The sequence below is a fragment of the Anomalospiza imberbis genome, chromosome 14 (genome assembly GCF_031753505.1).
Source record: "Anomalospiza imberbis isolate Cuckoo-Finch-1a 21T00152 chromosome 14, ASM3175350v1, whole genome shotgun sequence".
In the NCBI taxonomy this organism is placed as follows: domain Eukaryota; kingdom Metazoa; phylum Chordata; class Aves; order Passeriformes; family Viduidae; genus Anomalospiza; species Anomalospiza imberbis.
In genome coordinates, this window is record NC_089694.1 from 4,990,466 (window position 1) to 5,004,868 (window position 14,403).

Genomic DNA, 14,403 nt, shown 5'->3' on the forward strand with positions numbered 1-14,403 from the left:
CCATTGGCCGCTGCGGCCGTCAGTCAGCGGCCGGGCCCATCTCGCGCTCCCCATTCATGCAGTTTGGTTGCGTGTTGGTGTATTTTACTGTTTGCAATAAAGAGGGGGGGATTTTTTTTTTTTTTTGTTCAGTTTCTGCCGCAATTAACTCTTGGTCCCTTAAACATCTTCCTTTTTATTTTTGGGTTTTTTTCCTGTCTATTTTTTTTTTTTTTTTTTTTTTTGCAGGACGGTCGGAACAGTTTTTCGCCGCTTCCATTTATTTTTCGATATCTTATCTCTATTAGGTTTTGCAATCAACTGTTAAGGTGCAACTATGCCTAAAAGAAAGGTAAGTACGAAAAAAAAATAATTAAAAACCGAGGGAAGACAGATGGGGAACGAAGGGGGAGAGATTAAAGCGGCAATCGCGGAAATTTAGCTGTAAAAAAAAAAAAAAATTTAGCGCGCGCGCGCGTGTGTGTGGAGTTTTTTGGGTTTTTTGGTTGGTTTCCCTTTTTTTACATTTTTAATTTTTGGTGTATGTCCTAGAGCGGAGCGGGGAGCGGACGGAGAGGGCTCGGGGCGGGCAGGGCAGCGCGGCGAGTTCACTTTTGGGCTGTTTTGTTTGGGAAGGAGGAGAAGGCTGGAGCAGCAGTGTCTCCATGCTGGATTACAAACAGCCATAGTGCTGTGCTGCCCCTGTGGAGAACGCGGGGCAGCAAAACCCCCCCAAAACCTGCGCCACGACCCCCCCGGGCCCCACCACCCACCTCCGCCAGCGTTTTAATCCCCATCGCGCCATTCCCGGCTGGATTCGCCTTTAAACGTCGCCTCTTTATCCTGCGTTTGCCTTTGTTCTCCTTTTTTTTTTTTTTTGCCTCCCACTTCTTGTCATACCAGATGGTTGTGCAATGGTAATTTGGGGCCATTAGGCGGCGCAGAATTTGAAACTGGCCTTCAAGGAAAGCGGGGAAAAGGGATTTACCACCGTAGTCAGGAACTTCGGGGCAGCGGGAATATGGGGCGCCCCCCCTCCCCTCACAGCGCGGGCTGGGGGGGCGGGGCGGAGATGCGGTCGCCCCTCAATCACCGAGGCGCCCGCCTGAGGGGTTTCGACCCGGTCCAGGCGCCTCACGGCCCCGGACGGGGCAGCCGGGGGCCCGGACCCAGTCGAAACGCTTCGGGCGGGCGCGATCGCCGCGTTCCCGGTTGTCCCTCATTGTCCTTGCGGGGCCCGCGGCGACCTTGTTGTGTGAGGGGAAATTGGCGGGAACTTTTCGAATTCGACGTGGTGACGTAGTGACGGCGGCCGCCGGGCGTTGTGGGAGTTGTAGTCCGTGTGGCGGCGGGGATGGGGGGAGGCCGCCATTGCTGCGGCTGGTGTTGGGGGGCCCTGTGAGCCCCCCCGGCTCTCTCAGGGCTCAGGTGGAGTCATAGGGGGTGGTGCTGCCTTCTCACCTCAGTGTCTCGCTTTCCTTGCAGGCTCCAGCTGAAGGCGAGGCAAAGGAGGAGGTAGGAGTTGTGTGTGGCACCCACTCCAAGAATTCCCGTGGGGTTCTGCAGAAATTAGGAAGCCCACGCAGCTCATGAGGGGTGTTCAGTCCCTGGGGGTGGCCTGTGCCTGGTTTTGGGGTGCTCGGGGCCATCACTGTCCTCTGAGGTGGCACCGGGGGTCCAGCAGCTCCCCTGGGCTGAGGTCAGGGACGGGCTCCAGTGGGAACGTGCCCCTTTTAGCCTCACAACTCCTGCAAGTAAGGAAACTTCATCACTTACCCAGCAGCAGAGAACTGCTGAGCAAAGGTGCATTTCTAGGAAGTCATAGAATAGCCTGAGCTGGACGTACGAGGATCATGGAATCACAGCATGGTTTGGGTTGGAAGAGACCTCAAATATCCTCTGGTTCTGCCCCCTGCCACTGAGACAACTTCCACCATCCCAGGGTGCTCCAAGCCCGGTCCAGCCTGGCCTTGGATGCTTCCAGGGATGGGGAGTCATCAAGGTCCTCACCATAATGCCCACAATTTCATAAATCCTAGGATTTCTATGGGGCTTCACGATGCCATGTTATTTTGGGTGGCTGTTGTGGGAAAGCTGTGCTTTATGTGCTCTCTGAATTTTACTGACATATCTTTCCTCATGCAGCCAAAGAGAAGGTCAGCCAGACTATCTGCTGTGAGTATCTCTATCCTTTAATATTTTATCACTTGGGATGGTGACAGTTAAAAATAAACTATGGGGGGTTTTCCCCCAGGGAAAAAAAAAAAGGGAAAAGCATGCTCAGAGTATTACAAAATTTAAAATTCCCATTCCATGTTTCTGTTCCTGAGCATCCCCACATCCCAGGCTTCTCATATGAGTTACAGTGTGTGTGTTAGTGCACATTCCATCTGGGCACAAGTATCCAGAGTTAAGGAATATTGATTTCAGGATGGATTTGTTCCCTGTAGGACTTCTCCATACAAATGCTCGTGGCTCTGTAAATCACCTGCTTACTCCTTAGCCTGGTAATTTGCCCATTGATTTTTTGCAGGGCCAACAAGTAATTTTCAAAAGCTACCAACATAAAAATAAAAATAAGTATTTCTCATAAAAACAAGTATTTATTTCTGGTATTCACCTGACTTGTTTCTTGTGTTTTTTGCAGAAACCTGCTCCACCCAAACCGGAGCCAAAGCCCAAAAAGGCAGCACCTAAGGTAAGGGTCTTGAACTGAAGGTGTATTTTCCTTCTTGAGGTATTTACAGAGATAAACCCCCCACAGTTAACCACTTTGCTTATTCATAATTATCTTGAAAGTTTTAAGATGGAATTATGTGAGCTAAAAGAATGAGAAAGACATAATTTTATCCAATTTCTACTGAAGGAATGTGGTAAACTGAGCAGATTTGAAATCCCTTGTGGTGAGGCTTTGCTGCTGCTTTACAAGGCCATTCTGAAGTTTCATATAATGCATTGTTGGGAAAATGATGCATGGAGTAGAGATCAGAGACTCAATTAGAGGAGGCATTGAAAATCATGCTTTTAATTACAGTTTCTTACTATATTTCCATTCTGAGGCCCTCTCTGCAGTTAGTTATCAGTTTATCACATTTTAATCACTCAGAGTTCTAGAGACTCCTTCAGCTGGATATTTTTGGAAATGTCAAAAACATTGGTATGTCTGACAGTATAATTTAAAAATAAACTATTTAAAGCTCTTTTTTAGTTTGGAGCAACAGTTTGAAATTTCAGAGGGGGCAGTTCTGCAATCCATGAGGGATTTCTTTCCATCCCCTTCTTATCAGCCTTCCCAGCCATCAGTTTGCAGTGCCTTTTTGATAGATTTTTCTGTAAACATTTAGGATTTTGCAGCTTAAGAAAAAAAAAATACACACACAACAATAAACACCCCAGCAACAAAACTTCAGTGATTGTTTTTAACCTGTTCCAATCACACATTTTCCTTGTGGTTTGGGATGATGAGGTGGGCAAAGCACAGTGGGGAGAGACACTTGAGTTGCAGAGGGAGATGGTGAGCTGGGAACCAGGAGCTTTTTCCTTTTCCTTTGCAAAGGAATTTGCAATTGCTTATAGCCCAGCAGATTTCCAGGTGAGGGAACTGTTTCCCTCCACATCCTCTGTGTGGAGCAGCAGAGATGCTGTGGAAAAGAGAGAGAACCCCACTTGTCATTTTGGGCTCAGCTCTGTAATCTCAGTGCTGTGCAGAGCGAGCTTTTCCCCTTCCATCTTGGCTGCAGCTGAATTCTAGACCAGTTCCTGGCTGGATGGAGCACCGGACACTCTGGCTTGCACTTCCCTCTAGTGGCTGGTGTCCCAGGCAGAGCAGAGCCAGCTGCTGGTGGCACACAGGGCAGGGCAGCAGTGGATGATCCACGTTGTTGTATTTGGGTTTTTTCCCAAGTTTGCTTTTCTATTTTCATGGAAGCATTGCAGGGTTTAAACACTAATGCTGCCTTAACTGAATGTGAAAAGTTGAACAGGGGTGCAAGAGTTAAGGTCTGTAAGGGACTGCCAAAGCTTCATTTGGGCCCCCAGTGCACAGCTGGGTGGTGTGATCTCCCTTTGGGATCACGCAGGGATCCCCTGGGAGCTGTACATTGGGAATTGCCCCCAGCAGGACTTGGGAAGCATTGCTCCTCCTGATCCTGAGGTGCTGTTTGAAGCCAGGACACCTGAGTTGTGTTTTTGGCTCTCCAGAGCTCCCCAAACTGCATCAACACCTGTGCAAAGGGTGATGGAGTAAGAATTGTGGAGGCGTTTTTAATTTGTGTCTGCCCTAAGTGCTTTACTTGTCAGCCTTCAGGATCTTGGAGTGGTTTCCGTGTGTCAGAATATATTTCACCTGTTAAACTTTGCCATATTGAAAAACATGGAGCTGGCAAAGGAGTTTTGTCACTTCTAAAATGCAGGACTTGAATTTTGAACTGTTGTTGCCATCTCTAGAGCAAAATTATTGAGGAAAATGAACACAGTGCTGTAGCTGAGGACCTGTTGTGTCCTGTGGGACCCTTTCTCTCCAGTCAGTTCAGCCATGGAAGTCAGTTTCCCTGGATTCTCCTCCAGGGCTTTCTAAAGAGGGACATTTCCAGCACAGAGAGCTGGTTTTAGCTCTGTTAATACTTTGTTGTGGGTTTTTTTTGGTGGGATAAAGGAACAGATAAGCAGTGCCATAGTACAATTGTAATTCTCACTGCCAAACAGCACCAGGATTCCAGGTATTCCCAAGACAGGGACTCCTGACATCACACTGTAGGAGACTTTTCCAGGTGAGATGAAATCCCTCAGACTGAGGAGTGAGAGGTTAGAGAAGAAAGAGACCCTCACTCACTGAATGTACTGACCCCACCTTAAATTTTCTGCATTATTGGAGGATTTGCTGTTAATTTTGGTATTATTGGTAATTTTTTGGTATTTGGTATTGGTAATTTGGTATTTTTGGTAATTATTTGGTAATTTTGGTAAATTTGGAATTTTTAATAATTGAAGAATCAGGTGACTACCCCTTAATGCTCTGAGTTTGCCCTTAGCAGCTCATTTTTAAGGTGAATTAACTGTGTGCATTAATAACTGAGGGACTGAAGTAAGAAAGTAAACTTCTTGTAACCTTTTGGTAACTTGTAGTCACTGAGACAAATCTCCTGAGTAGATAAATGTATATCCAGTAATTTTCATTTATCCTCATTCAGCTGTGAGCAGATCTTGCAGGGTTCCTGGTTCCTCTGTGGGAAGTAGGTTAATCAAGCAAGGGGCTGAGCCAGTGCTGTTACTTATTGGCAGCAAGAGGCACATCTTTGGAAGTGAAACTAATGAGGGTCAGGTATTTGGGTCAGGATCTGACCTTGCCTATGGGAAATTATTACTACAGAAGCATCAAGTTTTGGGTTTTGTTTTGATTTAGCCTGATCCTCATATAAGAAACTGCACTTAAATGCAGCTCTCTTGTGGTTAGCAAAGTGATGCTGTTGAGCCCCCAGTTTTTTGGCATGGAAGTAGTTTATTATCACAAGGAATATTTCTGGCAGGGAAGGGGGAAAGTCCTTTGCCTACAGCTTTGTTACAGTTTTCTAAATAGGCAGTAACAGCACATCTGAAGTATTCTGGTGTTTGCACATGTTGGTTTTGTTCTGTGGCTGCCTTTCAGCAGCAGGGCAGAAGTACAGGCCAGTTCAACATTTTTTAGCTAATTTAATTGAATGCTTGTTAAAAATGAGAATTCTTTTAACCCCAGCCATGGCTGCTTTTATATTCTGCACTTCCCTATAGCACATTCAGGACAGAAGGAAAACATTTCTCCTGTGAAACTTCGATCTTTGTCAATAGGAAGTTTGGGGGTTGGAAGGAGGTTGTGCAGAGAGTTTTGGAGTTGAGAACATGCTGATGTACAAGGTGTAAATCAGGATTTTATATATCACTGTCTGTTTTCTTAACAGAAAGAAAAAGCAGCAAATGATAAAAAGGAGGACAAAAAGGCAGCAACAAAAGGGAAGAAAGGAGCCAAAGGCAAAGAGGAAACTAAACAAGAGGATGCTAAAGAAGAAAACCACTCTGAAAATGGAGATACCAAAACTAATGAGGTACTTTAGCTCCACTAAAGCTGGGAACAGAGCCAGATGTGCTGGAAGCACAGCTGCAGGAGCTCTGCTGGGCTCCAGAGGGTGGGGGGATCACTGCCACATTGTGAGGACAGGGCAGCTGTGGTACCTGCCCAGGGCAGCTCCCAGGGAGAGCCTGCAGGAATGGCTTTCTCCTTCCAGCTCCTTCCTGCCCTGTGCTGGAGCCCTTCCACAGGTGCTGTCTGCTGGCCCTGGTCCCTCTCGGGGCTGGCTCACAGCAATGCCCAAGATTTGGGGAACAGTGGAGCCCAGGGACATCAGCACCCTCCAGCCCTGAGCTGCCTTTGCACATCCCTTCTGGACTGCTGGGTTCCTCTGCTGCTCAGCACGGGTTGGTGCTGGGCCAGAAATCTGGTTTTGAGTTCTACACAATTCTTTAAAACATTTCTTTGGCTCAGAACAATTCAACAAGAGATTTGCAAAGTAGACTCAGTCTTGTCTCTTATCTGCAGCTTCTTCTCACAGGTCCTTGCTGTGGCAGCTCCTTACCTCAGCTGCCTTTTGCTGGGTCCAGCTGCAGGCTCCCTCAGCTGCTGAGGGATTGTCCAGCAGATTCCTTGCTGATAGTGAAGCAGTGTTTTCTCAGGGCTCTCTTTGCCCGTGGCACAGCCCAGCCTGTTGTGTTCTGTCACTGACAGTGGTGTCTCTTCATGGTTGAGTGTCACCATCCAGCCAGGGGTCCTTTATTCTTTCATCTCTAAAACAAGATCAGGAGCTGCTTGGTTAGAGCACTACATGGCTAATGTGCTTCAGAGGGGCTTTGAGGGAGCTTTGCAGGTGTGATACCTTGACTTGGAAAGTAAAAGTACATTTTTATAGAGAAAGGTGAGAAGTGAATCCCCACAGTTCAGACAAAGCAGGGTTGTGGTTGATGTGTAATTCTTCCACTGCCCCATGATGAGGGCTTGAACTTCCCCTAACATATCATTGATCCTAATTAAAATACATTCCAAACTTCTGCTTCTTTGCAGGCACTTATTCCAAAATTACCTCACTAATTGATACTCCTGTGTTTTGATTTTAAGAATTATCAGCCCATTGTCATATCAATATTTTTTGTGCATTCCTGTCTATCCACACAAAGCCTTGTCCATGTCTGTGTTAACAAACTGGTCTCTTTTTGATGCTGGTTAGCTTGGAATCCAATTAGCATTACCAATAATATTTCCATTCTTCCCAACCCCTTTTCTAGGCACCAGCTGCTGAAGCATCTGATGATAAGGAAGCCAAGTCCGAGTAATGTTAACCCTGCCCTAAATCTCCATCATTTGGTATCCGTACCTCCATGCTGTATTGTTAACAGAGAGGAATATTTTTATCAACTATTTTATAAATGCAGGTTTTTTTAGCATGAATTTAATTATGGAACATCTTCATCTCGGTTACTTGGGAATTAAATCCCTAACAAACAAAACAAAACAAAAAAAGTCATTGTTTTTAAATTTTGTGATTGTAATAGTTTGTATGGTACATGGAAAGAATAAGTGGTGGTAGTTTTTGACTTCTGTCAGTGTGTCCCTTTTTGTGTAAGTCATGCTTACAGACTTCAGATTTTAATTTTTCCCTTGTATGTGTTGTATGGTTTCTTAAAGTGGGGAGGTCTCAAAACAAATAACCGTGTGAAACATTCCAGTGGTTCTGTGGGTTGCTTTTATAAAGAAGGTGAGCTATTTTCATGAAAAAACCTAAGAGCTGGAAATCTGTTGTTTCCCAAATGTAATTTTATTTTGTCAGTTTTGAAAAAAAAAAAAAAAAGAAAAATAAATAAATAAAAGTGTAATCCTGTTTTTAAATGAAATACAAACATTTCTTTTCAAAAAGGGCAGGTTGGTTGTATGTACCCACTGTTAGGAATTTTGCTGGATTTATCTTAATAAAAAAGACTCCTCAAAAGCTGATTGTGGTTTGTTGCTTGTGCTGCTGGAAAGCTCCCAAATTCCAGGAGAACTGCAGTGGGAGAGGGAGAGTCCATGGAGCTGGAGAGCTTTGGGCTTTAGGCTGGGGCTGAAGCCCCTCTCTGCCTCAGCTGTGTGACTTCCCATTAGTCCAGGCCTCCTTATTCTGGGAAAGAGCTGGACCACACCAGTGAGCTGGGGTTAAGTCCCAGTTCTCTTGTTACAGCTTTTTTGTGCAACTTCATCAACTCTGCTAAAACCTGCTTCTATAGAGCTACAGGATATATTTAATAAAAAGAAAAATGTCTGCAATGCAGAAACCTCTCTCCCATTAAATTGTTCCTCAGCCCAGCAAAGGGAAATCCCAAGAGCTCGAATATTTTGTGTCCAAACCCAAACAGCACTCAGTGAGAGTGTCTTGGATGCAGTGGGGTTCAGGATGAGTCCCCAGGGCCACTAGAGGGTGTTTAAATGTGGATGCCATTTTCCAGGCCTCAGGCACAGGAGGTTGTTGTTCCTGCTGCTCCACCTGTTCTGTACAAACACGGGGTTAACTGGGCTCCAGCTTCCTCAGCAGTGACGGTGAGGGAGTTCTGAGGGGCCCTTTCCTTGGTACTGTATTCCCTTAATCCAGCAGAGATTCTGGGGCATGCTCTGGTCTCTCCTCCAGTGAAAACTGATGGAGCAGTAACTGAATTCCCTGTGCCTGGTGGAAGTGTGCTGAGATGCGGGTAAAACCAGGGAGACTGAATATCCTAGTTGGAACACGATCCAACAGTAATTCAAAAGTCATCCTGACTGACATCTAAAAATGATTCACTGAATTCCCACTCCACAAAGACAGGCTGGGACAGCTGGGGGTGTTCAGCCTGGAGAAAAGTAGGCTCTGGGAGACCTTGGAGCCCCTTCCAGTGCCTAAGGGGGCCTATGAAAAGGAGGGAGAGGGACCTTTCATACAGGCACATAGTGACAGGACAGGGGGAAATGGTTTTGAACGGAGGTCAGCGTTAGATGGGATATTAGGAAGAAATGCTTCCCTGTGGGGTGGTGAGGCCCTGGCACAGGGTGCCCAGGGAAGCTGTGGCTGCCCCATCCCTGGAAGTGTCCAAGGCCAGGTTGGATGGGGCTTGGAGCAACCTGGGATAGGGGAGGGTGTCTCTGCCCGTGGCAGGGGGTGGATTAGATGATCTCTAAGTTCCCTTCCCACCCAAATCATTCCAGGATTCCATGAGTTTAGCCAGCAGTCAGTGAGAAATCCCAAAGGGCCTGTACTGCTCCAGGGAGAAAATGCATTTGGAAATACTTTAGATTTGTGTTATTTCCTACCCCAGTGATTTCTCTCAAAGGGCTTCTAACAGGAATCCAGTCCTGCAGGAAGGTGAAGCACCTTCTCCCAGCCCTGGTGCTGTGGGACCATCTCTCTTTGGCTCCAGCCTCCAGTCAGAGTGTCTCAAACATTGTGATTTAAGCAGCAGACACTGAATATAGTTGGTATTTCCTTAGCACAGGATCCATCCATCTGCCAAGGTACAAACACCCTTTGGAATGAGGTCACTCTGATCCCAAGTTTTGTCTCTCCATCTGAGTCCAGAGGTTCTTACGCAGAACATACAACTGAGTGTTTGGTTTTGGTTATTTATTTTTTGAATGCCAGGGTGGGAGTTGTTCTTAATTCTATAACTATTGTTCTAATCAAATTCCTCTTTCAAATAAGTACAGAAAATTGCCCAAGAACATTTTGCTCAAATTCATAACTTTTCAGAGCCATGGGGTATTGAGAGAGTTGCACAACTGAATGGATTGTCTGGTTTATGCCAAAGCCTCCTCCACGGCTGTCCTGGTGTCTAGACACTGAATCCAAAGCCAGCTCCATGGCAGCTCCCAAGTTTGGCTTATTTTGTCTGAAAAGCAGAGGTTTCAAACTGTCAACCTACTTTCAGGTTTATTTGGGATTTGTGGAGAAAGTGCCTTCCCCAGGGTCCTTGGCTACCTGTTCCTTGGGTTCCGGGTGTTACTGGGTCTGATGCTGATTAGGAAAGATCCACAGATTGCTGTGGATCTGGTTATCATTATTCACCATAACAACTGGGGACCTTGAAGATACAAAGGTGAAGAGATTCATGAGTGTGAAGGTAGCGATGGTTCTGAGGTGATGTCAGGGGAAGAGATTTGAGCGGTGTTGGCAACACCCTGCCAGGTGAGGTGTCCAGGCAGCCGGTCAGGATGACAGGAGACAGCCTCAGGTTGCACCAGGGGAGGTTTAGGTTGGATATTAAGGAAAAAAGGGTAGTCCAGCCCTGGCACAGGCTGGAGCCACCTCCCTGGGGATATTTAACTGTGGATGTGGCACTTGGGGACATGGCCAATGGTGGCATTGCCAGTGCTGGGGGAACAGTTGGACTCAATAGACTTGGAGGGCTTTTCCAACCTAAATGTTCCTGTAATTCCATGATCCAGCTTTTGGTGCAGGCTCCCAGAGCAGCACAGTGTCCTCACACAGTGTCCTCATGGGATCTTCAACAGAACTGGGCAAGCATTTGCTTTTGTTTGCTCAGAACAATAAACCCACTGAAAACCACTTTGAAAACACTGGTCACTGTCCTGGAAGGGACAGGGAAATCAGAGGAGGCACCTCCAGACTTCATCCTGGTCTCCACCATCAGCAACGTGCTGGAGCAGCACAGAGGGAAAAGGCACTGCTGCCTCAGCAAGCAAGAGAATGGCAAACACAGTGAGGTCCTTGGGATGTAAAAAAAAAAAAAAAGGGAAATGGGGGAAAATAAAATAAACTAATCCCTCCAAGCACATAAAAGGAAGGGTTTTCCAGGTCCATCCCACATCCACCTTTGCTCCTTTGAGTGAAGTGACTGTACACAAAAAAAAAAAAAAAGAAAACCCTTCTGCTCTGGAGCCAGACTGGGATAGCTGGGGGTGTTCACCTGGGTAAGAAAAAGTGCCTCCAGTGCCTGAAGAGGCTCTAGGAGAGCTGGAGAGAGCCTTTGAACAGGGGATGGAGGGACAGGACAAAGGGAAAGGGCTTTAAGATGAAGGAGGATATATTTAGTTTGGATATTGGGAAGAAATTCTTCCCCATGATGGTGGAGAGGCCCTGGCACAGGGGGCCCAGAGAAGCTGTGGCTGCCCCCTCCCTGGAAGCATCCAAGGCCAGGCTGAATGGGGCTTGGAGCAATCTGGGAGAGTGGAAGGTGTCCCTGCCCATGGCAGGGGGATATCCAGAGGATATCTGACGTCTCTTCCAACCCAAACCAGTCTGGGATTCTGTGACACTCCAACAGGTCTGATTTTCAGATCAAGAGCAGCTCCCTGGCAGTTAATGGAGTAATACTGGTGTTAATGTGATGAAGGAGGAAGAAAATTGAATCCCTGCAATGGAAACGATGGCTCCTCCCTCTGACTGTCTCAGTGGTGCTGCTCCTTTCCCGTGCAGCTGCTGGGAGCTCCTGCTCTGAAACTTGATGCCCTGGATGGGCTCCAGGAGCTGGGAACACCCCAGGCCCGGCGCTGAGCGGCTTTCGAGGAGCTCTGTCCTTGGAGAGAACAATGTCAACGTGGCTTCCAGAGATTGTCCCAGTGCCCAGAGGAGCTGGAGGTTGTCACAAGTGAGCATGGACAAGGGGACAGATGTCACTGCTGATTCATGTGACCATTGTCCCCTGCTTTGGAAGGGGGGATGATGTGACTGGGATTGGGCTAGGGTGAGTCAAGGAGGGGATGGGGAGAGGATCAGAACTGCTCCTACCCCCTTCACCCACACCTTTCATCTGTTTTCAGAGAAGCTGTGGCTGCCCCATCCCTGGAAGTGCCCAAGGTCAGGCTGGACAGGGCTTGGAGCACTCTGGTCTCATGAAAGATGTCCCTGCCCATGGCAGGGGATAGAATGAGAGGGGCTCTAAGGTCCCTTCCCACCCAAACCACTCTGTGATTCCAGGATTCCATGATCTGCCCTGATTTATCCACCTCTGCTGGAAGACGACAGGAAGGGGACAGTGGGACAGGATCCCAGGGGAATGACACTCCCTTCCTCCTGCAGCACCAAGCAGGGAATCACTGGAATGGTGTCAAATGGAAGTGATATCCAGGGATTAGTGTGAACTTCAGGCTGAGGTAACACCTGAATGCACTGAAAGGAAGTTGGTGCTGATGTGATAGAAAAGGGAAAAACAGCAAATTGGAAAGCTCTGTTCCTAAGAGTGGGAATCCAATTGACACCATAAAGCTCTCAAAGGCAACTTAATACAATTGGACACATCTTAAACAATTCCAGACGTTCTTAAAAAGGGGGGAGGAAGCATAAATAACACAGGGAAAAATGCTGGATTGAAACCTAAACACAGAGTGGTCAAGAACACTCCCCCCTCCCACTCCCGGCAGCATTCCCAGTAAGGGGGTTCCAGGGCACGGCTGTTCTCCTTTGGAAGTGCCTTCCTCCTGGCGAGCGAGGTGTGCTGCTTCCAATGGGGATGAAGTGCAGCACAAGCCTGGAATTCTCAGCAAAAGCTGCTCCAAAGTCATGCCAGAGCCAAAAATCTCACAAAATCACTGGGGTTTTGTTTGTTTAACATGAACAATTCGGGGAGGGGGTGGAAGTGCATTTCTCGGAGCTCAAACCAGATGTGCGACATCCCAGCCACACAGCTCCAGCTTCTGCGCTGTTTGTTTTCCCCCCAGGAAGATAAAAGGAGAAGGTTTGGATTGCAGCAGCTCTCGGGTTTCACCCTGGCTCCAGGGGCGCTGGCAGAGGCTGCTCTGTGGGACCACAAACGAGTTTTGCTGTTTCATGGATCCGGGGCTGCCGCTCCCCTCGGAACATGGCTGAAGCTGGAGGTGGGCTGTCCCTAAGCCTCAGGCTGAGACTCAACTTTCCAGTGGGCTGGAATTTTGCATGGTTTGGTTTCTTCCTTCATATAAATCCACTGTCATGGAGGTGCTGACCAGAAGTATTTCCCCAAGTCACGTTTTCATTTTGTGCTGGCTCTGCCAGGAGAGAAAGGCTGGAGTCATCCTTCCGGGCCTCATCCGAGGGCAATCCTGCAGGATCTGCCTTCTCTTCCTATAAATCCTTCCATGCTGCCAACAGAAAGTTCCAAATCCAGGCCAAACCTTCCCTGCTGTGGTTTTACCACCCATGTGGTTACAGCCTGGTTATCAACTGAGATCTTGGAGTAAACCCTGACTTCCCTGCACTGTGTTTACTCCTATGCTCCTCTATACCTACAGCATTACCCTGGGAATAATTAAAATAATTAACAAGTGTAATTAACTGTTGGAGGGAAAAGGAGACTTTTAGGACATTATACCAGCAACAATTAAATAAATTACCCTTTTTGTCTTGCAAAGAATTGACAGACGGGGGGGAAAAGGATGCGGGATTTGTATTCCCTGGTGCAGCGGCACAGGGACAGTGAATAGAGGTCGGTGGCTCTTGTGTGGGGACACAAAGCAAACAAAGAGGCCCCAAATGAAATTACAGAGTGGCAGATGCAAAACGAGCATATTTCACACAATGAGTAATTAAACCATGTAACTCATTGCCCAAATGGAGCCCAGGATTCATAATGGCTTAGGAAGTGATTACACACATTCTTGGAAGATGATCCGGTGGGGCTGTGGGACACAGAGACGCGTCACCAGCGCAGGACCAGCAACCCGTGGTGGAGGGAGACGACCTGGAGCTGTCCCCAGCCCCGGACCTCTGGAAGGAGCTGGGGGATGAGGCGACACAGGTCTGTACTTCCCCTTTGTTCTGAGCCCCTCCAGCCACATTCTGGGCACTCTGAAAGGAGGAAAACTTCCCTGCTGTTTACTGTTTGTGGCTGTTGGGGGGGACAGGCACAGGGCGTGGATGTACCCAAGGTACCACCTGTGTCCCTGCCAAGCCCTGTGCCACTGACCTGAGCTGTGCACATCCCCCTGTGCAGGTGTGTTTCTGGAAATATTCTCCATTGGAGCTGAATTTTTCCCAGGAGGAAAAGGGCACCACATCCTCCTGTTCTTGGCAAAACTCCCTCCCCAAATGCCACCCTAGGGCCCAGGTTTGCTGGGTGCTGCTGGTGCTGAAGGTGAGGTGATGGCCACCACTGGGCTGGAGAAGGGGTCCAGATTCCCAGCTCCCAGTGCTGCTCCATTTGGGCTCGGGAATTATTTCCAACTCCCTTTTTGGCCCATCTTGGCTATAAATCTTCTTGGCTTCACTTGGTGCTGTAGCCTCTAGGTGGTGGTCCTGACTGGGGATTCCTGCATAGCTGCTCTGCACACACAGTGAGGTCATCCCTGGGAATTTGGAGTTATCCAGCTGCTGGGGTGACAGCACGGGGACCGGGAGCAGGTACCACAGCTATCAGGGTGTCACTGGATGTGGCACTGTGGTGGTGGCTCCACAGGGCTGGGGGATG

The 14,403-nt window shown here is 47.8% G+C and overlaps 2 protein-coding genes and 1 long non-coding RNA gene across 8 annotated transcripts in view; 1 reads left to right on the plus strand and 2 right to left on the minus strand.

Annotated features, from left to right (window-relative positions):
- Positions 1-791, minus strand: part of SH3BGRL (SH3 domain binding glutamate rich protein like) — a 40,251-nt gene extending 39,460 nt beyond the window's left edge. Inside the window, exon 1 of the mRNA XM_068204604.1 lies at positions 753-791. Within this exon, the coding sequence (XP_068060705.1) occupies positions 753-776 (24 nt within the window). The 5' untranslated portion in view covers positions 777-791. The remainder of the gene's footprint in view (positions 1-752) is intronic.
- HMGN5 (high mobility group nucleosome binding domain 5) lies at positions 1-7,522 on the plus strand. Of its 5 annotated transcripts, none has more exons than XM_068204601.1 (7): positions 1-73; positions 288-331; positions 1,465-1,494; positions 2,125-2,154; positions 2,627-2,677; positions 5,913-6,056; positions 7,288-7,522. In XM_068204601.1, exons 2-7 carry the CDS (start codon positions 317-319, stop codon positions 7,333-7,335), a joined length of 318 nt encoding a protein of 105 aa, XP_068060702.1. In that variant the 5' UTR covers positions 1-73; positions 288-316; the 3' UTR covers positions 7,336-7,522. The 5 variants fall into 5 exon arrangements, with proteins under 5 accessions (XP_068060702.1, XP_068060700.1, XP_068060703.1 ...); XM_068204602.1 differs by having other exon boundaries at positions 50-66; XM_068204600.1 differs by having other exon boundaries at positions 52-73; positions 229-331.
- Positions 6,324-14,403, minus strand: part of LOC137482345 (uncharacterized) — a 21,450-nt gene continuing 13,370 nt past the window's right edge. Inside the window, exon 4 of one of the 2 annotated variants that reach the window (XR_011004022.1) lies at positions 6,324-6,792. This is a non-coding gene — a long non-coding RNA (uncharacterized lncRNA). Of the gene's footprint in view, positions 6,793-7,838; positions 9,892-14,403 lie in introns of those variants that run through there. The other variant, XR_011004021.1, reaches the window with a different exon arrangement.